General features: G+C 38.5%; 1 protein-coding gene and 1 pseudogene across 3 annotated transcripts in view; one reads left to right on the plus strand and one right to left on the minus strand.

Moving 5' to 3' along the window:
- The window catches only part of PARG (poly(ADP-ribose) glycohydrolase), a 191,147-nt gene that overhangs the window by 80,988 nt on the left and 83,291 nt on the right, over positions 1 to 26,868 (minus strand). For all 3 annotated transcript variants that reach the window (XM_090278367.1, XM_090278368.1, XM_090278366.1), the window contains 2 exons: positions 9,839 to 9,931; positions 4,029 to 4,186 (listed from right to left, as the gene is read on the minus strand). In XM_090278367.1, the coding sequence (XP_090134493.1) occupies positions 4,029 to 4,186; positions 9,839 to 9,931 (251 nt within the window). The remainder of the gene's footprint in view (positions 1 to 4,028; positions 4,187 to 9,838; positions 9,932 to 26,868) is intronic.
- LOC150010469 (U11 spliceosomal RNA) lies at positions 4,668 to 4,809 on the plus strand (annotated as a pseudogene).

A 26,868-nucleotide genomic window follows, 5' to 3' on the forward strand; every position in this document is an offset into this window, starting at 1 on the left:
GACATATAGATCAATGGAACAGAATAGAGAGCCCAGAAATAAACCCAGGCCTCTATGGTCAACTAATCGTTGACAAAGGGGGAAGCAACAGAAAATGAAATGAGAAGAGCCTCTTCAACAAATGGTGCTGGGAGAACTGGACAGGGACATGTAAAAAAATGAAACTAGACCAAGAACTTAGGCCACACACCAGAATAAACTCAAGATGGATAAAATACTTAAATGTAAGCTGTGACACCATAAAAGTCCTAGAGGAAAACATAGGCAGGAAAATTTCAGATATCTCATGTAACAATATTTTCACTGATACATCTACTAAGGCAAGGGAAATAAAGGAAAAAATAAACAAATGGGAGTACATTAAACTAAAGAGTTTCTGCTCAACAAAAGAAAACATCAGCAAGATGAAAAGGGAACCAACCATATGGGGAAACCTATTTGCCAATGATACATCAGAAAAGGGATTGATCTCCAAAATATATAAAGAACTTACACATCTCAACAAAAAGAAGGCAGCCCAATTAAAAATTGGGCAAAGGACCTGAACAAACACTTCTCCAAGGAGGATACACAGAGGGTCCAGAGGCATATGAAAAAATGTTCAACATCACTAGCCATCAGAGAGATGCAAATAAAAACCACAATGAGATACCACTTTACACCTGTCAGAATGGCCATCATCAACAAATCAATAAACAAGTGCTGGCAAGGATGTGGAGAAACGGGAACCCTACTGCACTGTTGGTGAGAACGCAGACTAGTTCAGCCACGATGGAAAACAATATGGAATTTCCTCAAAAAACTAAAAATGGAACTGCCTTTTGAACCAGCAATTCCACTACTAGGATTATACCCAAAGAATCCTGAAACCCTAATTCAAAATAACTTATGCTCCCCTATGTTCACAGCAGCACTGTTTACAATAGCCAAGTGCTGGAAACAACCCAAGTGCCCATCTGTAGAGGAGTTGATTAAAAATCTGTGGTACATTTATGCAATGGAATACTATGAAGCAGAGAGAAAGAAGGAACTCCTGCCATTTGCGACAACATGGATGGAACTAGAGAGAATTATGCTTAGCGAAATAAGCCAGGCAATGAAAGAAAATTACCATATGCTATCACCCAATACAGGAAACTAATGAACATCACAATAAATGAACAAAAATGAACAAGGAACAGAGTAACAGTTATCAGGGGGGAGGGGGGAGAGAAGGAACGGGTAAATAGGGGAAGGGTTTAGCAAAGGAACTAATATAAATAACCCATGAACCTGGACACCGGGGATCGGGATGGGCCGTGGGAGAAGGGGTGGCCTGGGTGGGGGATAGCAATGAAAAAGTGGGACAATTGTAACAGAAAAGCACTATAAATAAAATTTTAAATATATATATATAGCCCAAGAATTATTAATTTAAAAGTATTCTTTCAGTTAAATCATCTATGCTTTCATTTGTTAAACACATAAATAAAACAAAACACAATAAGTTGTACTAAAGTGTCTATGGCTTAGTTTTAATTAAAACTTATATTAATTACTAATCAGATAATCCTAGAATTTTTAACATCTTAAGAGAGAGACACAGTCTAAATTTCAAGAAGCTAAAAGTAAAGCCTTTGGAGCTAACATTCCATGTCACTGTGAATCCATTTTTACACTGCAAAAGTAAGTAGTATTAGAAACAATGATATTCTAGCAGCAATGAGCACACCTATCACCCAGTTCTTCGTTTTAAATACCATACCATTCTCTAGTAAAAGATACCAGGGATTCTTGGGGAAATGGCTGATTCCAGAGTTCGGCCATGAAAAATATAAGATGAGCTTGGAACATCTTGTGATGCCAGAAAGTAAGAAATGCTCAAAATAAAGATTGGGACTTGGTAAAAAGAACACAGAAGCCAAGATGAAGGCACCCTAATGGACAAAGCTAGAACAATTTAACTAAAATAAATGACAATGTTTAATTCTGATATATCTCTCTAAGTCCATTCTGATCTTAATATTAAAAAATATGGGGCCCTGGCTGCTGTGGCTCCGTGGATTGAGCGTCGGCCTGCGAGCCAAGTATCACTGGTTCGATTCCCAGTCAGGGCACATGACTAGATTGCACATCAGGTCCCCAGTTGAGGGCGTGAGTCAGAGGCAACCACACAGAGATGTTTCTCTCCCTCTCTTTCTCCTTTCCCCTCTCTCTAAAAATAAATAAATAAACAAACAAATAAATAAATAATTTTTTAAAAATATAGGGGACAGAAGGGGTAGGGATACCTCCTCTTTACAATAGAATTCCAATTAATAAATGCAGAAAGACTGAATTAAAAATTACAATACGTAAACACTACAGTAATAACTGTTGCAGACAAGATCCACCAGTGAATGCTAAAATTTGTGGGGGAAATGTGAAGCAAAATGTTTGCATAGTGCCAACATATCTCCTCCAAGATATTTATTAACCCAAAAGGAAAAGTCAGTGACTATACAGTGGAAAACCAAGCAGATACCACCTTAGCCAGATGACCATCAGTAATAGGACATGTCAATATCATGAGCCCTCTGATAGAATGCACTGAGAAGGACACAACATCAGTTCTATGGTATTTTTGCCAAAATGTATGACCTCATTCCATTTGTATAAAAATGTCAGCCAAACCCAAACTGAGGGACATTCTACAAGATAACTGATGATTAGTCTCCAAAAGTGTCTAAGTCATGATAGAAAAGGAAAAACTAAGGTATAGTGTGAAGGAGAAAAGAAAACTAAATACATTGTGCAAACTGGGGGGATCCTGGAACAGAAAAATATATTGGAAAAACCGCTATAATTCAAATAAGGTCTGCAGTTAATAGTACTATAACTATGTTAACTACCTGGTTCCAATAATTTTACTATGGTTACAGTATGGTTACAGTATGGGTGAATTGTATACAGGAATTCTCAGTACTATTTTTACAACTTTTTACATGTCTAAAACTAATTCAAAATAAATTAAAAGTTTTTAAAAATATTAAAACAGTAAACTAAAATAAGTGACATTAATGCACCAATCAACTTTGAAGACAAAAACTGAACAGCACATAAAAGCATGACACTGCTCCTCGACTGCACCTCCTCCTCTGAACTTGCCCACACAGCTCCCTCAGAGGCAAGAGATGGGTGTTGGAGGGAGATAATGGAGGAAGACATTACACACAGCCTTCTGGGAAAGAAGACCATATATTGTAACAACTTCCTGAAGGCGGCCCCTGATATTAGGGAAGAAAACTTATATTCCATCCACAGATACCAAAGGATAATTCTCAGGTAAAAAGGGAAAAAATAGAGGTTTTCCCAAGAAGGGAGCTGTGTGGTTGCGGGTGAGGAGTGGGAGAAATTTTTTTTTTAAAGTGATATTCATTTGCCAAGAAGATTTTACATTTAATCATTTGGGAAAATGGTTAGAATTTAAAACTTTATTAATACCTTCACAATGTAATATAGTCAAATAAAATATTTTTGTCTTCCATTTAAATATTTTACATTGAAAAATTAGTTATGTCTATAAAAAGTCAGTCAACTTTCACTTTTGTTTACCAAGTCTCGTAAGATAGCCTTATGACTTTAAACTCAGACTGCACAAAAAGGAGGACTTGCACTCTAGTTCTAACATTTTTTCACCACTCAAAGAATATAATGTACAATAAATGTTCCTGTGAGTAATTACACTGAAGAGGCATAAAGAATCCAGGACACTCAAGAGGAAGAGGACATTCTGACACGGTAGAAAGAGCATGGACCGTGGAGTAAGTCAGACCTGAGATTAAATCTCAGCTCGGAGTCTTATTGGTGCCTGGACCCTAATAAAGTCCTATAAACTTTACTTATCTTGCCTGCAAAATGGCAAGAATACCACTTAACTCACTGTATTGTAAGGGATAAATTAGGTAAGTACAGATAAAATGTTAGGCCTATGAAAAATCACTCTATAAAAATTAGGTCTTCCATCCTTTTCCATTTCATTATTAAAGAGATATTCTCTGGAAACATACCGATTGAAGTTAATGTCTGGGTAACTAGAATACTCTGATTTCATCTTAGCATTTCGACGTGGAAATGTGCAGAAGAAAGCATTAGCTAAAAGACTGGCAATCTGTTCCTGTGACATTGTGATGGAATGATTCATCTTCTGTTTCAGGAGCGGTATTGGCTGATAGAAGAAATAAAAAATACAGACAAGAAATACAATAATTAGTTTAGCAATTTCAAAAGCAGAGACACCAAAAGGCATTTACTAAATTAAGGCAGAAATAATTTCAGGTACTCTTCAGCAACATTGTTGGAAAAATGTACTTGTTTAACTGCAGGTTTCTTATCAATAATAATGATAGTGAAGAGAACACACATTACTTATTAGTGAAAAATAAGACTGTTTTAGCAAGAAGAAATAAAAACATATTTCCCATGTAATAAAATATTAAAGTAGCCCTGGCTGGTGTGGTTTATTGGACTTGATGCCAGCCTGTTAACTGAAAGGTCACGGGTTCGATTCCCTGTCAGGGCATATGCCTAGGTTATGGGCCAGGACCCTAGTTGGGGGTGTGAGAGAGGCAACTGATTGATGTTTCTCTCACACATCGATGTTTCTCTCCCTCACCTTCTATCTGAAAATAAAGAAATAAAATCTTTAAAAAAACGGGGGGGGGGCTTCTATCATGAGTGGCACACGTAGAACAGCTTGATTGCTCTACGTGCGGAATTGACATCAAGAGATTTTGGAATCAAAATTTTTTGCTATCTGGGCAGCTAGTGATCATTGGTCCTGGTGCCCGTAAAAAAAAAAAAAAAAAGGAATCCTGAATACCTGTATTAATCACAAACCACTATGCAAAGAAAACTGTTCTGATCATATCTCAGGAACCAACATCAGAAATGACACTGAGGAAAGGCAGGCAAGACAAATCAAAACTATAATACTGTAAGAACTAACTTTTCTTCAAGTAACGGAAAATATACATCACTGCTAGAATAAGTGTTTGCTAGAAAAAGAAAAGATTAAATTTGCAGTTCAACTATTTCGCTTGGAAAAATACCAAGGTAAACAAACAAGAAAAACATAAAGAATTTATTTTCACTTTGGTATCCAAAATTCTCTCTCCTTTTAGGCCTTAGCAATCACTATTTCTAAAAAAAGATGAAATATGTCATATTGATCTCCATTTTCCATCCTTATATATTTACTTAAAATCCATAATAAGTTTAGAAAAGCTAACAATGTGTCAATGGCTTAAAGCCAAGGTTTTAGTAAGAGAGATTTTAGCTAACATATACCAAATTACCCACCAAGATTTTAAAAGTTAATGGTTATATTTTAGGCTTAACAGACTTTAAACACAAACATTTGTTGTCCCCCTAATAACCAAATAGTGTAGTTTTAAATAGAATAAATGATTTCTGTTCTCTTGATGAGAAAGAAAAGCCTGAAAGCTCATTTGGGGGAAATCCAAGGATGTAAATCCTACCACCAAGGGCTCAGCTAAATAAAGTAACAGACTGATTAATATAAACAAAGATCTGGGACTTCCAGCCAAGATGGAGGTCTAGACAGACATATTGCATCTCCCTCCACAACTAAGAAAAAATACAACTATCTAAAAACTAGACACAATCAGAAGTTCCAGAAAATCGAGCTGCATGGAAGTCCAACAAACAAAAATATAAAGAAGAAATAGGTAGGCGGGGCAGAGCGGGGTGGAGAGGATGTGGTGTGGTGGCAGCAGCAGCAGCAGCAGTGGCAGCAGTGGCAGGCTGGCAGAGAGCGCAGTCACACATTTTTAAAAAGTGGGAAGTGACACCTCAGGAGCACTCCCAGCACCAGACCAGACTTCACAGCTCACAGTTCCAGCACCAGGGAAAATAAAGCCTCATTGTTTCTGACTGTTAAAACCAGGGGGGATTGGGATGGAGGCAGAAACTGCCGGTCTCTCAGCAGACTCTGCTTGTTTAAAGGGCTCCCATGGTCCTAGAACATTCACAGACCCACCCATTCTGGGAACAACGGCCGGGGCAACAGCTAGAGAGGCACCAGTTGCATATGGAATTAGGAGAAGTGCCTGGAAAAGGGGCAAGTGCTGAGCAAGAGACATTTTTCCCTCTCAGACCTCTCCCCTACACACAGTGCCGCAACATGATGAAATGGGTCACCCTGTACTGACGAATACCTAAGGCTCTGTCCCTTGCAACATAACAGGTGCAACAGCTCTACCTAAGACACAGAGGCACACCAACACAGGAGCCTGTCAAGATAAGGAGACAGAGAAATATGGCACAATAGAGGGAATGCATCAAGGTTCCAGTGGGAGAACTAAGCGACAATGAGATAGCCAACCTAACAATAGAGGAGATAGCCAACCTAAGAGATGCAAAGTTATAAACACTGGTGTTGAAGATGCTCACAGACCTGACAGATATGCTTAAGTACAGCAAACACATAAGGGAAAAAGTGAAGGCTATGCTAAATGGAACAAAGGAAAATCCACACAAAACCAATGGTGAAGAAAAGAAAACCAGGGTTCAAATGAATGATTTGGAACATAAGGAAGACCAAGACTACTCTATCCAGCAAAGCTTTAATTTAGAATGGAAGAGCAGATAAAGTGCCTCCCAGACAAGGTAAAGCTAAAGAAGTTCATCATCACCAAGCCATTATTATATGAAATGTTAAAGGGACTTAAGAAAAAGAAGATTAACACTATGAATATTAAAATGACAACAAACTCACAATTATCAACAACTAAATCTAAAAAATAAAAACAAAAACAAACTAAGCAAACAACCAGAAGAGGAGCAGAATCATAGGTGTGGGGATCATTTGCAGGGTTAATAGCTGGGATGGGAAAGGGGGATAAATGGAGAAATGGTGCAGGGACTAAGAAGCATAATTGGTTGGTACAAAATAGACAGGGGGAAGTTAAGAATAACATAGCAAAGGGTGAAGCCAAAGAACTTATATCTATGACCTATGGACATGAACTAAGCAAGGTAGGATTGCTGAAAGGAAGGGGGATACTGGGAAGAGGGGAGCAAAGGGAAAAGAAACTGGGACTACTATAACAACATAATCAATAAAATATAATTTAAAAAATTATTATAAAGAAAGTTCTTCCCCAAAGTGCATGTCCAAAATTTGTCTTTTCTTTTTATAAATCTAATATTCACCATTTAGATTTGGTCTAAAGAATGTAAATGTGATAATGAAATAATAACATATGCAATTTAACTTGCTAAAGATATATTTTGATACCAAATTGAAATGTTAACTTCTGCAGCAGAGATTTACTTTTCAGTAGACAGCACAAATTAAAATCTTCTCCCCATTAATACACTAATGGTAGTACAAAGCTATTTTAAATCAGGACAAAACACTGGGGAGCCACAAGTCTAATTTTGGTTCTGCCAAGTGATTTGTAATAGTCTACAAATTTACATGCTTTTGAATACATATATCATTAAATAAAATATAAAAATGTTCTCTCCTAAGTATGAGTGGAAGATTAAGTGACTCATATCTAAAGGCAATACAATGTCAATTATGAACTACACATTAAATTCAAAAGCATTTAATTATGGGGAATCTAAAGAATATAAATGAACAAACAAAACAGAAACAGACTCATAGATACCAAGAACAGACTGATGGTTGCCAGAGGGGAGGGGCCTTGGGGGATGGGTGTTTAAAAGGTAAAGGGAATAAAAAGTACAAATTGATAATTACAAAATAATTACAGGGATGTAAAGTATAGCATAGAAAATATAGTCAAAAATACTGTAATAACTGTATATAGTGCCAGGTGGCTACTGGAAATATTGGGGGAAACACTTTGTAAAATATGTATATGATTGTCTAACTACTATGCTGTACACCTGAAACTAATACAAAATAATATTGAATGTAAATTGTGATTTAAAAATAAAAATAAATAAATAAAATAGGAAAGCATTTAATTAAGCACTGTTAAATCTGGGGACACAAAGAGGATCTCCCTTGAAAAAGAACATAATCAGATGAGATACATAAAGACATAAATTACAAAATAATGTCTAAATATGATTTGAGTGCTACAGGAAGGATTAGATTTGGCTGGAAGAGGTAGAGAAGGCTATGCAAGGGAAGTGAAAGTTAGAGGCTAAAAGGTAGAGAGATTTTACAACGTAAGGAAAAAAGCAAGGAGAGAAAAGAAAAAGAATAAACATGAAACATAAGCAAAGACAAGCATAACTTCTTTTATTAAGTTTTGCTTTATTGCACTTTGCAGATACCTTGTTTTTTTTCTTTTACAAATTGAAGGTTTGTGGCAACACTGCATCCAGCAAGTCTATTGGTGTTATTTTTCCAATAGGCTCAGATGATGGTTAGCATTTTTTAGCAATCAAGTATTTTATAATTGAGGTATGTACATTGTGTTTTTTAGATATACTGCTGTTGCACATTTAATAGATACAGTATAGTGTAAAAATAACTTCTATATGTGCTGGAAATCCAAAAAATTCATGCAATATTTATTGCAGTGGTCTGGATTGAACTCTATTATCCCCAAGGTATGCCTATAATTTCCAACATAAACAACCAGGTGAGTTTTAAAATATATTTACCCTGCCCAATTAAAAAAAAAAAACATTTCAGACACAGTGCATTAATGAGGTAAAATTAAAGTAACATAAAATTGGAAATACCACAGTGAAATACTAACAAGTACAGCACATTAAAAAACATTCAATGGTTCTCAACTGAATGAGGCACCATGGCCTGCAGGGATCTGGACATGGTTTTTGGTTGTCCCAATAACTATGCTTGTGGTTTTGGGGGTACCCTAATGACAGACTGAAACTTGTAAGACCATCCCACACATTCAGAAACTGTTCCACCCAAAATGTCCCCAGGGCCTCTGTGGAACAATAGCATTAGGCAGAACCCTGGCTAGCATCCATGCAGCAAGCGGCTGGCCCTAGAAATAAAAGAAATAAAAGACAAAGGCAAATTCACACCACTGTTGTGAGAAACATGGGAAGAAAATCACTGAGGACAAAGTAACACTTCTGTGGAAGTTTGCAAATGTGTATGTAAATTCTTTGATACCACCTTTTAAGAATTAAGAGTTAAGTTACCACCTCCTTGAGTGTGTGCTATATTTAGCAACTAATTTATAATTGACAGAAAAGTAGCAGCAATGCTGCTGAGTGCCTTTAAAAACTAGATCAAAAAAGGCACTAGCACTCCTCATTCTCCCTTGAGCCGCTTGTTCTGGGGAAGTCAACAACCAGGTCACAAGGACCTCCAATCAGCCTTTGGAGAGACAGGCCCATAAGACACTAAAGTTTGAAGTAGTTTGTTATACAGCAATAAATAATGTTAAAGCTCCAGACAAAATGGAATATTACCAGATTCTTCTATCTTTAAAAATTAAGAAAATACCATGAGTTCATTTGTTTTACAATATACCACCTTGGGGGGCAGAGGAGGAAGGAGTAGGTAGTATTAAGCCATCTGGAAGATAAAATGTTCTAAATCCATTAGTAAATTTTTGAAATAATTACTACTTTTTTTAAAAGTTAGTCTGTTTAAACAAAAAGAAGTCTGAATAAGCAAACTTCAACAGTGTAAACTGAAGCTCAGAAATTGAACGCTGCATTTTTAATGTCCTTCTGTAGCATTCCTTTAGTCTCTAACCTTTTCTAGCAAAATCATCATATTCTTTGGCAAAAACTTTTACCCATCTCTCTCTTCTGCTTCCTTGACCTTGGCCATTAGAGTTTAATTGTGAGTCAGAAGAAAGCTACCAAGGAAGAAGGTATTTCCACTAACCTGGGTACAAATATTTGGCAGACAGAGTGCAATTTTCACCATATCAGGCAAAATGGACTGATATAAATGTTGGGCTTCTGCTTCTTCAAGTACCTGAAAACCAATGAAATATGTTATCAGTGATGTTTGCTATGAACTTAAATTATACAACTGCTCTTTATAGGATTTCACAGTAATGCAGATTATCAGTACTAGCAGGTGCATATCTACATTCACAATGAAATAAAACACAAAATAAAAAAATAGTACTCTCCCTGCCCTTGGTTATATGTATCAACTAAAAACTGCTTGACCATCAAGAACTCTCTCAGGAACCCTCAAGAACCCATCTAGCTTCAATGCTCTGAATTTAAAGAAATCATCATAAAAGTCACACTCATTATTTCAGAGCATATTATTGGACAGTAAAGAATGAAGTTTCTCATGACATTAGTATTTTCCTTTCCAGGCCACAGTTTCCATATTATAATTTAAAGCACAACAAAGATGACATTCATTACCCATTTCTGTCTTTTATAATTTCCGATCTCTACTAGGTTCCAGAAACTAATTTAGGCCTTTTAATCTAATTTCACCCTAAATATCACAGTACTTCCTTAAAAGTACTAAAAATGACAACACTCTTAATTAGGAGATACAGTCAAGATTTAAGTAAACAATCTATCTACTTGAAATCACACTTGAACTAGAAGAGGTCACATTTATAATCCAGTCTGATCCTGTCATTATTACAGTGAAAAGACAAATGAGGCCAAGGAAGTTACCCAATCATCTTAGATTGTGAAGTCAATTAGCAACTAATCAAAACTAGAACCCAGGTGTTCTCACCTCTATTCCACAGCTCTCCCCACTTCCCTATGGGACAAATATTTGGAACTGATTACCTACAGACTCTTCACAAATACCTATAGATTTCCTCTGCTATCAGAATATAGATATTCAAAAGTATCTATATATTTCCTTTGCTATAAGCTGAAATAAAAACTATCCATTCATCTACCTGCAGCTGGACAGAGTTTGTGTGTAATTAGAAAAAGTAACAAAGGTAATTTATATTCACTCCGGTTTTACAGGGAGTGTCTAACACTAAGAATTGTCTTTTACATGAAAGCTCTAAAATTTAACCTATGCTTACCACAATGAGAAAACTAATATGAAAAATGAAAAGAAATATATTTGCAATTCAGGAATATACAGATATATCTATTAATTATAGATATACAGAAAACTAAGCAAGTGAACAACACAATTATTCTGAGGAAAACAGAGTTATAAAAGAGAAAACTAAGTGACCAGCAAAAGACAATTATTAATTCTGGGGAAAACAAAAAGTTGTACAAAAGCAGAAAAGCAACCATATCTTATAGTATTTTTACCAACTGATTAAGAGAACAGAATATTTATTTAATTGACATGAATATAACTATAGTGGGAAAATGGGAAAATAGAAACAAGGCTTGTGCTACTGGTAATGGGGGAAGTAAATGATAGCTAAATCCTAATCGATGATGGAAAATTTACACATTAATAAAAATAGCTCAAGAATCCAAAGTGGTTAAATAGCTGCCTCTTCATTATAAGCCTTTAAGCCTCTTTAACTCTAATAAAAATAAAAACTAAATTGAAAAAATAGTAATTCATCGAAGGCATTCTACTATTTTAGAGACACACAAGACGTTTCTTTTCTAGGTACCCTTGGGCAGTTAAAACCACAATCTCCAAATCATAATCTAAAGCATAAAAATGACATTCACGATCCCTGTTTGTCTTTTATCATTTCCCATTTCTACTTTGCTTTCCTATACCTGAAAATATGTAATACAGTAGTCCCTTTCTATACAGTATATATTAATGTATTTATTTAAAATATTCAAACTCTTACTTATAACTTATCTTTTTGCTTTTCAAACAATTAATTTTAAAATAATTATAGATTCATAGGAAGTTGCAAAAATAGTATACAGAAAGGCCCAATTTATCCTTCACCCAGTTTCCTTTGTTACATGTTATGTAACTATTCACAATATTGAAACAAAGAAATTAACATTGGACCAATGTATGTGTATCATTTTATGCTCTTATCACATGTACATTCAAGTAACCACCACTAAGATGAAGAAAAAGAACTGCTCCACTACAACAAAGATCTACATGCTACCCATTTACAATCACAACCTCCTTCCTCAACCATTCCTAAACCCTAACAGTACTCTGTTTTCCACCTCTAAAATTTGTCATGTTATATAAATGAAGTCAGAGAGTATATGAGTATGTCCTTTTAAGATTGACCTACTCACCAAGCATAAAGCCCTCTAAATCTATTTTTTATTTAATCTTTATTGTATTAGTGCCCTTGTGCCTCACCCTGCTTCCACAACAATCACCACACTGTTGTCTATGTCCATGAGTCCCTTTTCCTTTTTGCTTAATCCCTCCACCTCCTAGCCTACCCCCACAGCTGTCATCCTGCTCTCCATCTATGATTCTGTCCCCATTTTCCTTGTTAGTTCAGTTTGTTCATTAGATTTCACATATGAGTGAAATCATATGCTATTTATCTTTCTCTGACTGGCTTATTTCACTTAGCATAATGATCTCCAGGTCCATCCAAACTCTCACAACGGGTAAAACTCTCGGCAAGGTGAATTAAGCCATAATAAAGGCCACATATGAAAAACCCACTGCCAGCATCATACTCAACGGGCAAGTACAGGCATTCCTCTTTAAGATCGGTAACCAGAAGTAATGCAAGTCCTAGCCCCAGCAATCGGACAAGAAGAAGAAATAAAAGGCATCCAAATTGGAAAGGAAGAAGTAAAACTCTTTGCAGATGACATGATCTGTACATAGAGAACCCCAAAGAATATACCAAGAAACCACTAGAACTGATAAAAGAATTCAGCAAAATAGCAGAATACAAAATTAATATCCAAAATCAGCTGCATTCTTATATGCCAATAAAGAACCAACAGATACGAAATTAAGAAAATAATCCGACTTCTGGCCAGGATGGAGGTGTGAACAGGCACACTTTGTCTCCCTTCATGGCTAGGAGGGAATGCAGCTGCCTTGGGACTAGAGACAGCCAGAGGTTCCAGGGAGTCGGGCTATGTGGAGGTCCAGCAAACGGAGATATGGGGAAGAGGTGCTCATCCAGACAGGTGGGAGGGGCGGAGCCGGGGCGGAGAGGACACGGTGTGGTGGCAGGAGCAATGGCGGCGGGCCAGCGGAAAGCGCAGTCACACGTTTTAGGGGGTCAGGAGGGACACCTGGGGAGCGTTCCCAGCTCCTCACCAGACCTTGCAGCTCGCGGTCCCAGCACCGGGGAAGTTGGGCATCGTTGCTTCTGACTGTGTAGACCAGTGGGAGTTGGGGTAAAGGCAGAGACTGCCAGTCTCTGCAGAGTCCACTTGTTTGGAGGGCCCCCACGGTCCTAGAGCATCCACGGACCCACCCACTCTGGGAACAACGGCTAGGGCAGCAGCTGTAGGGGCACTGGTCCAGGATAGGGATGGGAGGGGTGCCTGGAAATGGGGAGAGTGCTGGGCTGGCAACATTGTAACCACTCAGTCGCCCTGTACTGACAAATCCCTAAAGTCCCGCCCCTTACAATGTAACAGGGGCGTGAGACAGCTCTGCCTGGGACGCGGAAGCAAACAAACACAGGAGCCTGTCAGAATGCGGAGACAGAGAAGTATGGCCCCAAAGGGGGAACGGATCAAGGTTCCAGTGGGAGAACTAAGTGACGAGGAGATAGCCAATCTAACACATGAGGAGATAGACAACCTAACAGATGAAGAATTCAAAACACTGGTGATAAAGATGCTCACAGGCTTGACAGATATGCTTGAGTATGGCAAATGCATAAGAGAAGTGAAGGCTATGCTAAGTGAAATGAAGGAAAAGCCACACAAAACCAATGGTGAAGGGAAGGAAACCAGGATTCAAATCCATGATTTGGAACATAAGGAAGAAAAAAGCAGTCAAGCAGTGCAGAATGAGGAAGCAACAATCGAAAAAAATCAGGAAAACTTCCCAAATTTTGCGAAGGAGATGGGCATACAGGTCCAGGAAGCACGGAGGGTCCCGGGCGAGCTGGACCCAGAGGGGACTACACCAGGACGCATGATGACTGAGATGCCAGAGGTGAAAGATAAAGACAGAGTCCTGGGGGCAGCAAGAGAGAGGCAGAGAGTTGCCTACAGGCGGGTGCCTATAGGACTATCAGCTGATTTCTCAGAGGACACTTTGCAGGCAGGCAGGGACTGGGAAGCAGTATTCAATGTGATGAAACAGGATTATGCTATCCATCAAAGCTATCGTTTGGAATGGAAGGGCAGATGAAGTGCTTCCCAGACAAGGTGAAACTAAAGGAGCTCATCATCACCAAGCCATTATTAGATGAAATGGTAAAGGGACTTACTTAAGAAAAAGAAAATCAAAACTATGAGCACTAAAATGACAACAAACTCACAACTATTAACAACTGAACCTAAAAAATAAAAACAAAACCCAACTAAGCAAACCAGAATAGGAACAGAATCATAGGTATGGGGATCATTTGTTTTTTACTTTTTTTATAAAATTTTCTTATTTGACAAAGCTTTCCAAGTATTTTAAAATGTGTTAAGCCTGATTGGTCTAGAGTTTTCTTCTTTTTGGTAAGAAGAAAATAATAAATCCTTGAGATATTTCAAGGGCCCTTTGAAATACCCCAAGGCTATAAGGAAGTCTTCTAAATTTTAAATCTTGGAAACTCTGTCAACTAAGAAATATATATTATGAAATGATATTGATCATTTGGCAGCACTCTGCATATTTCCCTCCCCTCCCCCTTTTCTACTTCTATTGTACTGTGTGGCACCTTTTAAGCCTGAGTTATTTTGTAAATCTTTTTCCTTTGTTTTTTTTGTTTTTGAGATTGCAGTGCTTTGAGCCATGGCAGTATGCAGTAAATTAATTAGATTCCTTTCCTTAATTTGATATCCAGTTCCTTTTACTAGTTGCTGCAGTAACTGAAAGTAAAACTTTTGTTCTCTGGAAAACACTGATCCCATTCTGACATGGGTTGTGGGTCCCTTTTTATTGGTTTGGTTTCGCCCTTTTTTCCTGTCCCTTATTTAAAGTGCACCAGTAATTGTCCTGATTCTAAACTAGGGATTAATTGGTGTAGTGGGTTGGAGTGTGCTGCTTGTGAGCAGGGCTCCCAAGGGTGTCACCCCCTGATCATCCCTACCTCTTTTACTTGCCTTGGTTTTCCTCCCAGTCATCTAAAACAACTGGAAGGGCTCGGAGTGCTGAATGACCAATTCTTATTTCGCACGTCTCTGGACAAGCCAAGAATTATATTACTATGAGTGAAATCCCATATGAGGCCCATGCACATCTCGGGGATTGACCTGACACCTCTGCTAGGTCCCAACTCACATAGGGACACCCAAGAATTTGGGCTAGAGGGAGGAGGTGCCTCTTATCTTTGGAGCTCAGTCATTGCCAGAGCCCTCATATAAATCCTATTTCTGGCCTAAAGTTTCTCTTGCTCTCACAAAATCCTATCAGTGGGGAGACGCAACAGGGGCTGGGCAGTGAGTGCTGTGACTGTTCCTGATGTTGCACAGACTTTGACTTGCAGCTGGCAGAAGCCTAGTGCTCTAACCCAGTCCATGCACCAGCTTATCCTTTCACAGGAGTCTTACAAACAGCAAGTGCCCTATAGGCTTATTATGTGCTTGCCCTGTGCTCACAAGATTGTGGCAATTTATTGAATGAGAGAGGCCAAAATGCTCCTTTAGTGAGTGAGAGGAGACAAAGTCAAAACCAAAACCCCACCAGAGTGTGGCAGAAAGAAGAAAAATCCTCTCCCCGCTATCTTAACCACATAGGCAGGCTTTTCCAGAAAGAGCCTGGGGGCTGCAATCCTTTACTGTGGGCAGAGGTGCCAAAATTCCTGTCTGTGCAGTATGGTTGCACGTGGTCAGGCTTTTGGCCCCGCAGCCGTCCTGGGCATTAACTTATTTGAGTGCCCCTCATCCGGGTGCCAGATGAGACTGAGCTTCCTCCAACACCCGGCTCGGTTGGCAACGTCTCTGTCCAGTAGAGGTTTCAGGACCACGGTGGAACAAATTTATTCAGGACACTGTATTTTGTCTGGGGGGAATTGGAGGTGGCTACTCCCTTTAGTGGAGAAAATGCAAGATCTCCATTCCTCATGCCTTTTATTGAGAAAGGTATGCATGGGAGATACAAGGTCAAAATTTATGAATCATCAATAAGCTTTCAGATGCTTGGGTTACAGTTGACAGTTACTGATTGTAGATATCAATACAGACGGCACAGTGACCAGTCTGTGTTAGGGTCTATTAAACATCTTGATGCCACACTGGCATTAGGTGCAAGGTTTCATACATTCTTTGCTACAGACTGTTTACAGTTAACTAAGAGATAAGAAAAGCAGAGCAAGTTCTAAAGTATAATAAGCATTCTTTAAATCCAATTCCCATGGAAACCCTATGAGTGGCCTTCGGTCCTGTCTGCTACACAGCCTTTTGGTTTTCCACTGAGACTTAAGAGGTTTCCCTGGGTGTCGCCTAGCTCATGGCTTGGGCTACAATTCCCGAAACCTCAAGGAGTGGTCCCCAACAGAATACCACTCAGCCTTAAAAAAAAAAAAAACACAAAGAGAGAGAGAATTTTACCCTTTGTAACAGCAGGTTGGCCCTGGAGAGCATTATGCCAAGTGAAATAAGCCAGCCCAGGAAAGCCAAATGCCACATAATTACACTCATTTGTGGAATCTATGAACAAACTGAACCAACAAGGTAAGGAGGGACAGACTCATAGGGAAAAGAATGACAGCTGGTGGAGATGGTAGGTATTGGAGGGATTGTGCAAAAATGAGAAAAGAGTCAAAGACATGGACAACAGTATGGTGACTGTTGGGGTAGAGGGGATATAAGGGGACTAAAGGTAATGTAAAATATTTTTAAAAATTAAATTTTTAAAAAAGATGTTCAGTGTAGTGGTAATCACAATAGTGGAAAATTGGGAACAACTTATGAATCTATTCCTATCATAATTGTGGAGATAAATTATGGTGTGTTCAGATAGTAGAATAATATCCAGCTATTAAAAATGGTGATGTAAGGCCCTGGCTGGGTGGCTCATTGGGTTGGAGCATCATCCATACACCAAAAGGTTGTGGGTCAATTTCCAGTCAGGGCACATACCTAGGTTCCCAGTTTGAGGTTGGGGCATATATTTAAAACAAAAATCTAAAAAGTCATAATGTAGGATTTTTTTTACATGGGAAAATTTCCATTATGTAAATGAAAACAAAATATAGGATTTAATAGTAGCCTGGAAGGATATACAGTCATACTTCGGTACTCATGAGCTTTAGAACTCGCCAAACCCTGTACTGCTGGGTTTTTTTTTTTTTTTTAATCCATTTTTAGAGAGAGGGGAAGAGAGAGAGAAAGAAAGGGAGAGAAACATCAATGTGTGGTTGCCTCTCACACACCCACAACCGGAGACCCAGTTGCAACCCAGGCATGTGCCCTGACTGGGAATCAAACTAGCAACCCCTCGTTTTGCAGGCCGGCACTCAATCCAATGAGCCACACCAGCCAGGGCAACTGGTGGCATTTGGATGGGGAAAAAAATTTTCAACACTGGGTTCTTGTTCAGGACTCCTCACACTTGGTGTAACTTGTGTGAATCATGATGCTGCCCTGCAAGAGAAGATGTTTTACTGTTCTGTACTCATAGGTTTCAGCACTTGTCACAAATTCCAGAACAAATTAATGATGAGTGCTTGTGCTTCTGATTGTATACCACTGTATCCCCAAATGTTATCATTGGATAGGTTAATAGTGGATTTATGGGTCACGTTTTTTGTTTATGTTAATTTTCTACAGTGAAAATGCATGGCTGTTAAAAAAAAAACGTGTTTCTAGTGATGTTCATGAAGACTATGTAGCAAAACAGAAATTTCTTTTGTTGTTATGTTAAATGAAAAATATACATTAAATTGTTTGAAGAAAATGATTTTAAGTGATTTCATATGTATAAGAAGGAAAACATAACAAATACTTAAATGGTTAAGTGATGTTTCAGGATCACAGAATTATTAGTTTTTCCTCTGTAGATTTGGGAGTGATATAATTTTTATAATGAAAAGTTGCTTAATAAGGACTTGCGGCCAAGATGGAGGCGTAGACAGACATGCTGTGTCTCCCTCCACAACTAAGAAGGAATACAACTACCTCAAAACTACAAACAACCAGAAGTTCCAGAAAATCAAAGTGCATGGAAGTCCACCAAACAAAGATATAAAGAAGAAATATCCAGACAGGTAGGAGGGCCGGAGCCAGGGCAGAGAGGACACGGTGTGGTGGTGGCAGCAGCGGCAACAACAGCAGAACAGTGGAAAGTGCAGTTACACATTTTAAAAAGTCAGGAGGGACACCTGGGGAGCATTCCCAGCTCCTCACCAGACCGCACAGCTCACGGTCCCAGCACCTGGGAAAATCAAGCCTCATTGCTTTTGACTGTGCAAACCAGTGGGTGTTGGGACAGACGCAGAAACTGCCGGTATCTCAGCAGTTTGCTTGTTTAAAGGGCCCCCACGGTCCTAGAACGTCCACAACCCACCCACTCTGGGAAGCACGGCCAGGGCGGCAGCTAGAAGGGCACCAGTCGGGTTCGGAAGTGGGAGAATTGCCTGGAAAGGGGACGAGTGCTGGGGAAGTGGCCTTGTTCCTTCTCAGACCCCTCCCCCGCATACAGCGCCACAACGTGGTGAAACAGGACGCCCATTACTGACGAATACGTAAGGCTCCACTCCCTAAGCATAGTAGGAGTGACAGCTCTCCCTGGGACAACGAAACAAACACAGGAGACTTTCAGCCAAGATGGAGGCCTAGAGTGACTCGCTCCATCTCCCTCCACAACTAAGAAGGAATACAACTACCGCAAAACCAGAAATAACCAGAAGTTCCAGAAAATAAACGGAAGCCCAACATATGAAGTTATAAAAGAAGTGGTGCTCGTCTGGACATGTAGGAGGAATGAAGCCAGGGAGGAGAGTTCAAGTTGTGCTGTCCGTGGCACCAGTAGCGACGGAGGAAGGACGGCGGTAAGCACAGACAACCGTATTTAGGGAGAGGAGAGAAGCACCTGGGGAGCACCCCTGGCAGCACACCAGACCCATCAGCTTGCAATTCCAAGCCAGGGAAGGCAGACCTCCATTGCCTTGGACTGTGAGGCCCGACGGAGAAGGAGGCTCTCGGCCTCTCAGCAGAGAGAGCAGAGAGTGAACAGCAGGAATCCATCTTGGAACCCCACCCCCGCAGAAAACGCCACAGCCTGGTGAGATGGGTTGCCCGGTTGTGACGAGTGCACGGGGCTCTGCCCCCTATAGCATGATGGGAGGCGTGACAGCCCTGCCCAGGAAGCAAAGGTAAGCACAAAACAGTCAGGATGGCACAGATCATGATAGAGATCCCGGGGACACAGCTGACCAAACAGCAAATATCTAATTTAACTGCTCAGCAGATAGGAAATCTTTCTGAGGCTCAGTTCAGAGCTTTGGTTATAATAATGCTTACAGACTTGACAGAAGATCTTAAACAAGACGAGGAAGGAATGAAGGGTAGTCCTGCTGAAATGAATGAAAACACATACAAAACTAGTGGTGAGGGAAAGAAAACCAGGGATCAAATCAACTAATCAGAACATAGGGAAGGAACAGTCAACCAGTACAGAAAGAGGAAACAAGAAGTGAAGAAAATGAGGAGAGGCTCAGAAACTTATCAGATAGCTATAAGCGGGCCAACATCCAAATCATAGGGCTGCCACAGGTGAAGAAGAACTAGAAATTGAAAAATTACGTAAAAAAATAATGAAGCAGAACTTCCCTAACTTGGGGAAGGAAATTGACTTACAGGTCCAGAAAGCAGAGAGTTGCAAAAAAACTGGACCCAGGGAGGACCACACCAAGACACATTATAATCAAAATGTCAAAAATTAAGGATAAAGAGACAATCTTAAAAGCAGCAAGAGGGAAGAAGAGAATTACATACAAAGGGGTCCCAATAAGACTCTCAGCTGATTCCTCAAAAGAAACTGCAGGCAAGAAGGGACTGGCTAGAAATATTAAAGTAATGAAAATCAAAAACCTACAGCCACAATTACTCTATCCAGCAAAGCTGTCATTCAAAATAGAAGGACAGAGAAAGTGCCTGCAGGACAAAATAAAACTGAAGGAGTTCATCAGATCCAAACCATTGTTATATAAAATGATAAAGCGACTTATTCAGGAGGAGGATCAAAACTATGAACATTAAAATGAAAACTGTATCACAACAACCAACAACAGAAGCTAGGGAATTGAACCAAAGGCAGACTAAGTAGGCAACAAGAGTGGGAAAAAAATTATAGGTATGGGGAACATTTTGGGGGGAGGTCAGTGAGGAGGGAGAAGGGGGGAAAGGGAAGGAGATGATACAGGAATTAAGAAGCATAGTAGGAGGGAGTGGAGTAGATAGGAAGATGTTGAGAAGAACTATATGCACAACCAATGGGCATGGACTAAGGGGAGGGGGGAATACTGGAGGTAGGGGAGGTCACTGGGTGGAGGGGAACAAAGGGAAAAGAAATTGGGACAACTGTAATAGAATAAACAAAGCATTTTTTTAAAAAGTTGATTAATAAAATTTAAAGTTTTAGACCTTGTATAAATATATTTGTAGAATTTTCACTAGAGAAGGTTTATAATAACTTTTCAAAATTTTACTAGACTCTAGGTACTTAGACCAACAGATAAAATGGATTAACTTGAGGTTTTTGTTACATTGATTGATTTGTGATTGGTCACTTTCCTGTGAACTGTTTGTAGAAGTAGATCAATGAAAATTTTTTCCTTTAGTAAAATGACACTAGTTTTCTAATTTTATCAGCAACAGAATTCATTTATTCATTCAAACTTCAGTACTCATTTTTTTATTTAGTATTTTCTGTTTACCAGACACCATACTTAAGTCGTGAATGAATATGTTTTTAGTGTTAGTGTACTATTCACAGATTTAGTTTTAGTTGATCAAGTATTTTAAGAAAGAAGAAATAAGCAAAAATCATTTTTGTTTATATACTTATAGACATTTAAATAATTCATGATTTATTGACACTTGGCAAATTTTATTTCTCTTTTAGTAGTTTGCTCATATTTCTGCTGAAGGAAGAAAGAGAGAGCCTCTTCATGGCCACTGTGATGAGGTTACAGTAATTACTGTCTTTCAAGGCTAAAGCAAACACACTGATGGGTCACAGAGCATAGGGCATTCTGCTATTCATGAGGTCAGTGACCATGTCCATTAACTGTTTATTGTTCTACCTTTATTCCTGACACAGTATCTGGCACCTAATAAGTACTCAAATATTTCTTTACTGGCCATTTGAATGGACAAACAGATCTATAATCTGAAGAGAGGAGATAGGCAAAATTGCATTATAATTTTGAAACTCGTATCAATTCTGAATGACACATATTCATAATTGATTTGTGAGACTAGAATATAAAGATTCATACACACATATGCAGAAATATTTACTATCAATATATATAATGATGCAGACTATCCATTAGAGGGCAGGGTTTACTTATAGAAGAATTTAATGAAGCTTTTTTTTTTTTTACCATAATGTAAATGCTTATACTCATTTATAATCATCATAAAAAATAAATAACATATATTATTATAAATGTTTATTTATTATTTAAGGTTTTTGGTACTCTTGAAGTTAAATGATTTATATTTTAGAAGCTTATACTAATATCTTGGTTTGCATTGTATAGATTAATTATTAAATAACTTGTAAAAGATTTGCATAAAAATGCCAACAATATATAAAAAGGGATAAGGTAATTCTAGTTTTTTTAAATTGTGCATTTCATTTCAAACAATATTTGGGTTGGTTATATTCTCAAATGACTTTTTTATGTTTTTCATTTGTGTTTCAAAGCAGCATTAGACATATCTGAAGTGTTGACAGTTTTGAAGAAGTCCACTGCCATAATTCTCTTTCAGATAAGTAAGTTATATTTTAAAGCTTGTGACAGTCAAGTAAAGCATGGCAGCAGCTACTCATATGTCAATTTTAAAAGACAAATACAGGTAGTCAAAGAAGAAAAAGCTGTCAGCCTATTTTCAGACACTTTAGGTTAAATGTTTGGGGGTTAAAAATAAATGTTTGGGTAGGCACTTTTTTCTATCCATCTTGAAAAATAGAACTAAAATCCTGTATACTGTATAAACATAAAAAGGTTCTGAAAGATGCAGAGAAGACTGACTAGCTGGCTTCTATGGGGCCCTAGGAAAGATACGACACCAGGGTGGTATCAGCAGACGTTTAGTGGGAGCTTGAACTCTCACCACCACCCAGTGGTATCAAGATGACTGTCTCTCTCTACACTCTGGAAATCAATAAAGGCCAGGTAGAGAACCTGAGTTTCTACTCCCAACTGGCAGTAATGAGTGGCTATCCCTTCTCCTGTCACAGGTCTACTAAAACAAGATTTAAATAAGTTCCAGCATCTCGTGGTATAATACCTAAAATATCTAGATTTCAATAAAAAATCACTCATCACCAAGAACCAGGAAAATCTCAACTGAACTGAGAAAAGATAGGTTCCCATCCTGAGAAAACACAGATGTTAGCATTATCTGACAATGAGTTGAAACCAGCCATCACAAAAAGGTTTGAATGAGCAATAACAGATCTGCTTGAAACAAATGAAAATACTGTGCCAGTAGAGAACTGGAAGTTATAAAGAAGAACCAAACAGAATTTTTAGAACTGAAAAATATAATAACTAAAACTTTTGAAAGGCTCAATGGAGAAATGAAATGGGAGAGGAAAGAATCAGTGAGCTTGAAAAAGAACAATGAAATTACTCAGTCCTAACAACAGAAAGAAAATACTTGTTTAGAACTCTCTGAGCTTTCTGGACTTGTGTGTCTTTTTTTTTCAGCAGATTAGGCAAGTTTTGGTTCAAATAGGTCCTCAATTATTTCTTTAAATAGGTTCTCAATTCCTTGATCGCTCTCTTATCCTTCTGGTGTTCCCATGGTGTGGTTGTTGTTACACTTCATGTTGTCCAAAATGTTTCTTAAGCGCTCATCATTCTTTTTAATTCTCTTTTTCCTTTGCTGCTCTGCTTCGGTGTTTTTTTCTACCCTGTCTTCCACATCCTGGTGTGATCCTCTTCTTCATCTAACCTACTGTTTTTATTCCTTCCAGTGTATTATTTATTTCAGATATTGCATTCTTCATTTCTGACTAGTCCTCTTTTATGGCTTCTATGTCTTTTTTCATACTTTTGAGTATCCTTATAATCATTACTCTAAACTCTCTACCTGATAATTTGATTGTCTCCATTTCATCTAGTTCTTCTGGAGAATATTCTCTTCTTTCATTTGAGGTCTGTTTCTTTGTCTTCCCATTTTGGCTATTTCTTTGTATTTTTGGCCTTAGTTGTTAAACTAACCAGTCATTAAACTGATCAGTTGTTAAACTAATCAGGCCGAAATCAGCAGCCCAACTTAAGCTCCACAGGGTGGGGCAGAGTAATTCCTGCAGGTGGAGCTATTGCTTCCCCTCAGGCTCATGACACTTGGAGAGGAGAGCTCTGCCTGAGAAAGATGGCTTCTGCAGTATGGGGAATGACTCAGCACAGGGATCCTGGCAGCAGGGATCCCTTCAGTTCTGTCCCCAGAGCCACCAACCCCAGATTCTCCTCAACTGTCTCTAGTCCACTTTGCCTTCCACCTGCTAGAGTCCAGGATAAGTGCCTGCAATCGAAATTTTGTGCATGGGCCCTTTAAGAGGCTCTCCTGGCAGTCAGAACCCCTACTGCTTTTCACAGCTGGATGCTATCTGGGTTCCTTTCTGGCTCTGGTGGTACAGGCTGAGGAGCCCAGCTCAGGGTTTAGTCCCCACACTTCTCAAGGGAAGCCCTCATCCACTGAAATATCCCTCAGGATCTTCAGCTGCCATCCATGGGATCCCCACCAGCCCTCTTGCTTCTCCGCACTCCCTAGCAGTCACAATGTGGTAAAGTCGTTTTTTTTCTGTCTGTCCGTGGTTGTACGGTTTCTCTCCAGTTAGTGTTCAGTTGGTTATTCAGGATACTTTCTGTACAATATAGTTGCAATTCCAGAATGGTCCTGGGAGGAGGTTAGTATAGCTTCCACTTAATCCTCTATCATCTTGGATGATGAATATCCTTGTACATACATCTTTGTGTTTGAATACCTCTGGAACAGTGGTTCTCAACCTTCCTAATGCCACGACACTTTAATACAGTTCCTCATGTTGTGGTGACCCCCAACCATAAAATTATTTTTGTTGCTACTTTATAACTGTAATTTTCCTACTGTTATGAATCGTAATGTAAATATCTGATATGCAGGATGTATTTTCATTGTTACAAATTGAACATAATTAAAGCATAATGATTAATCACAAAAACAATATGTAATTATTTATGTGTTTTCCGATTGTCTTAGGCGACCCCTGTGAAAGGGTTGTTCGACCCCCAAAGGGGTCGGGACCCACAGGCTGAGAACCGCTGCTCTAGAATGAAAATGCTATATAAGAAAGCATAGGATTTTTTTTGTCCTATCAAGATACAAGACATTATATAATCATCCTAAAGTTCCCCCATGCCCCTTCCCAGGCAAATCCTGCCTCCATACCTAAGAGAATAATTTGTTTTCAATGTTTCTACCATGAGTTAATTTTGCCTCTTATAAAACTTCACTACTGGAAACATAGGACATGTACTGTTTTATGTAAGACTACCCCTCACACACATTATTTCTGATGTGCATCTATGTTGTTTGTATTTGTGGTTTTGTTCTTTTATTATTTTATTCTATTGTATGAATATACCACAATATATTTTCTCATTCTCCCTCTACCCAGCCCTCACACCACGTTCCCTTTCATTACATTGTTGTCTGTGTCCATGGGCTATGCATTTATGCATATATGTTCTTCGGCTAATCTCTTTCAATCCTCCTCCAACCTCCTCCCCTCCCCTCTAAGATGTGTCATTCCCTTCCATGTATCCAGGCCTCTGGTTTTATTTTGTCAGTTCATTTTGTTCATTAGACAAAACAAACACAAAACAAGTTTTAAAGGAAAGAAATAAGAGTGAACATAACAAAACAGGCATCAACAAATTTGCTGAAGAACATCATAAAATCTAGACTAAATTAAATTTAAATTTTTTAAAATATTAGTATTGCTGAAACTAGGGTTAATACTGGATAAAACTTTAAAAGACAATACAAATAACTGTAACTTTGGAATTGTAATTTTAGAAATTTGTTTTCTAAGAGCATTAAAGGAATCTTGGTTCCCTACACAGCCAATTTTTATATTCCTTAGACTGCATGCATGCTAGAGGAAGACTAAAGGGCAGCAGCCAAAATGATTAAATTTCCACTTGAATTATAAAGCATTGATTTGATGGGCTTTTCTTAGAATTAACACATAAACTTAAGATCAAGAACCAAAGCCCCCAGTGGGAAATTGTGCTCAATTCAGTGGGCCTTCAGGTAATCTCTGGCCAAATTAGCACCAGCCGGACATGAAGGAAGAGACTCTCCCCAAGATCTGATTTCCTAAGGCCACAACCTAGAGAAGGGCTCACAGTTAAACAATTTACATTCCTTGGAAAGAGAGAACAGGCATCGGTTGTGTCCAATGAAGGCAGCCATAAGAAAGGATGACACACTGCCATTTGCAACAACTGGATGGATCTTGAGAATATCATATTAAACAAATAAGACAGAAAAAGTTAAGAACCATATGATTTCACTTATATGTGCAATATAAAAGTGAAAGCAACTAATGAATAAAGAAGAAAAACAAAAAACTCATTGATACAGACCACAGTATGTTGGTTATCAAAGCAAAAGGGGAGGGGTAGTAAAGGGTAAAGGTGACAAATATATGACAGATGATTTGACTCTGGGTGGAGGGTACACAATGCAATATACAGATCATGTATCACAGAAATGTACACTTGAAACCTGTATATTCTTATTAACCAATGTCACCCCCAATGAACTTAATTTTTAAAAATCAAATGATTGTATAATCATGGGTCTATTTCTAGGTTTTCTATTGATTAATTTGATTCTTATGCCATTACCAAACTATATTAGTTTCCTTGGGCTGCTATAACTAAGCACCACAAACTAGGTGGCTTAAAACAACAAAAAATTACTTTCTCATAGTTTTGGAGGCTAGAAGTCTGAAGTCAATGTGTTGGGGAATGATGCTCCTTCTGAAGGCTCTAGAGAAGACTCCTTTTTTGCCCCTTCCTCTCTTATGGTGACTACCAGCAATCCTTGGGGTTTGTTGGCATTTAGAAGCTTTCAGCAAATAGAAGCTACTGTTATGATGATGTATTGTTTTACCCTCTGCCTTAATATTTAACTACAGTTAAGCCACTAATTATATGTCAAAAGTTAGTTCTCATCTCTCTGAGGCCTTCCCTAATTTCCCTAATTGAGTCTTCCTCTGTTACAGTCACATACCTGGAATGCTGTGGCACTTATTACAGTTCATTATAATTAATTATTTATATTTTTTCCTACTTGCCTTCTCTAATCTATGAAACACTGCAAAAGCAGGGATTATATTTTATACATCTTGCATTCCAGTACCAAGCAGAGTATTTAACACTCACTGTTACCTGCTGAGTAAAGAGTTAATAAAAATAAAAAAACATTACATTTTATCCTGAAAGTATCCCTGCAAAGTAAAATGCACAAGGATATCTGGAGAAACTAAAGCTTGAAAAAGGTAAAGCAATTTCCCACTGAGATGAAATGCCAGGGCTCCTCTTCCCTGGTTCACAAGGAAGGGTATTTTAGAAAACAGAGCACTAGCCAAGAAACGAAGACTACAGTTAGAGGCCCAGATCTGATTTACTCTCTGTATTAATTGAGAAAAAT

This window comes from Furipterus horrens, unplaced genomic scaffold (genome assembly GCF_987537825.1).
Source record: "Furipterus horrens unplaced genomic scaffold, mFurHor1.1.pri manual_scaffold_5, whole genome shotgun sequence".
In the NCBI taxonomy this organism is placed as follows: Eukaryota; Metazoa; Chordata; class Mammalia; order Chiroptera; family Furipteridae; genus Furipterus; species Furipterus horrens.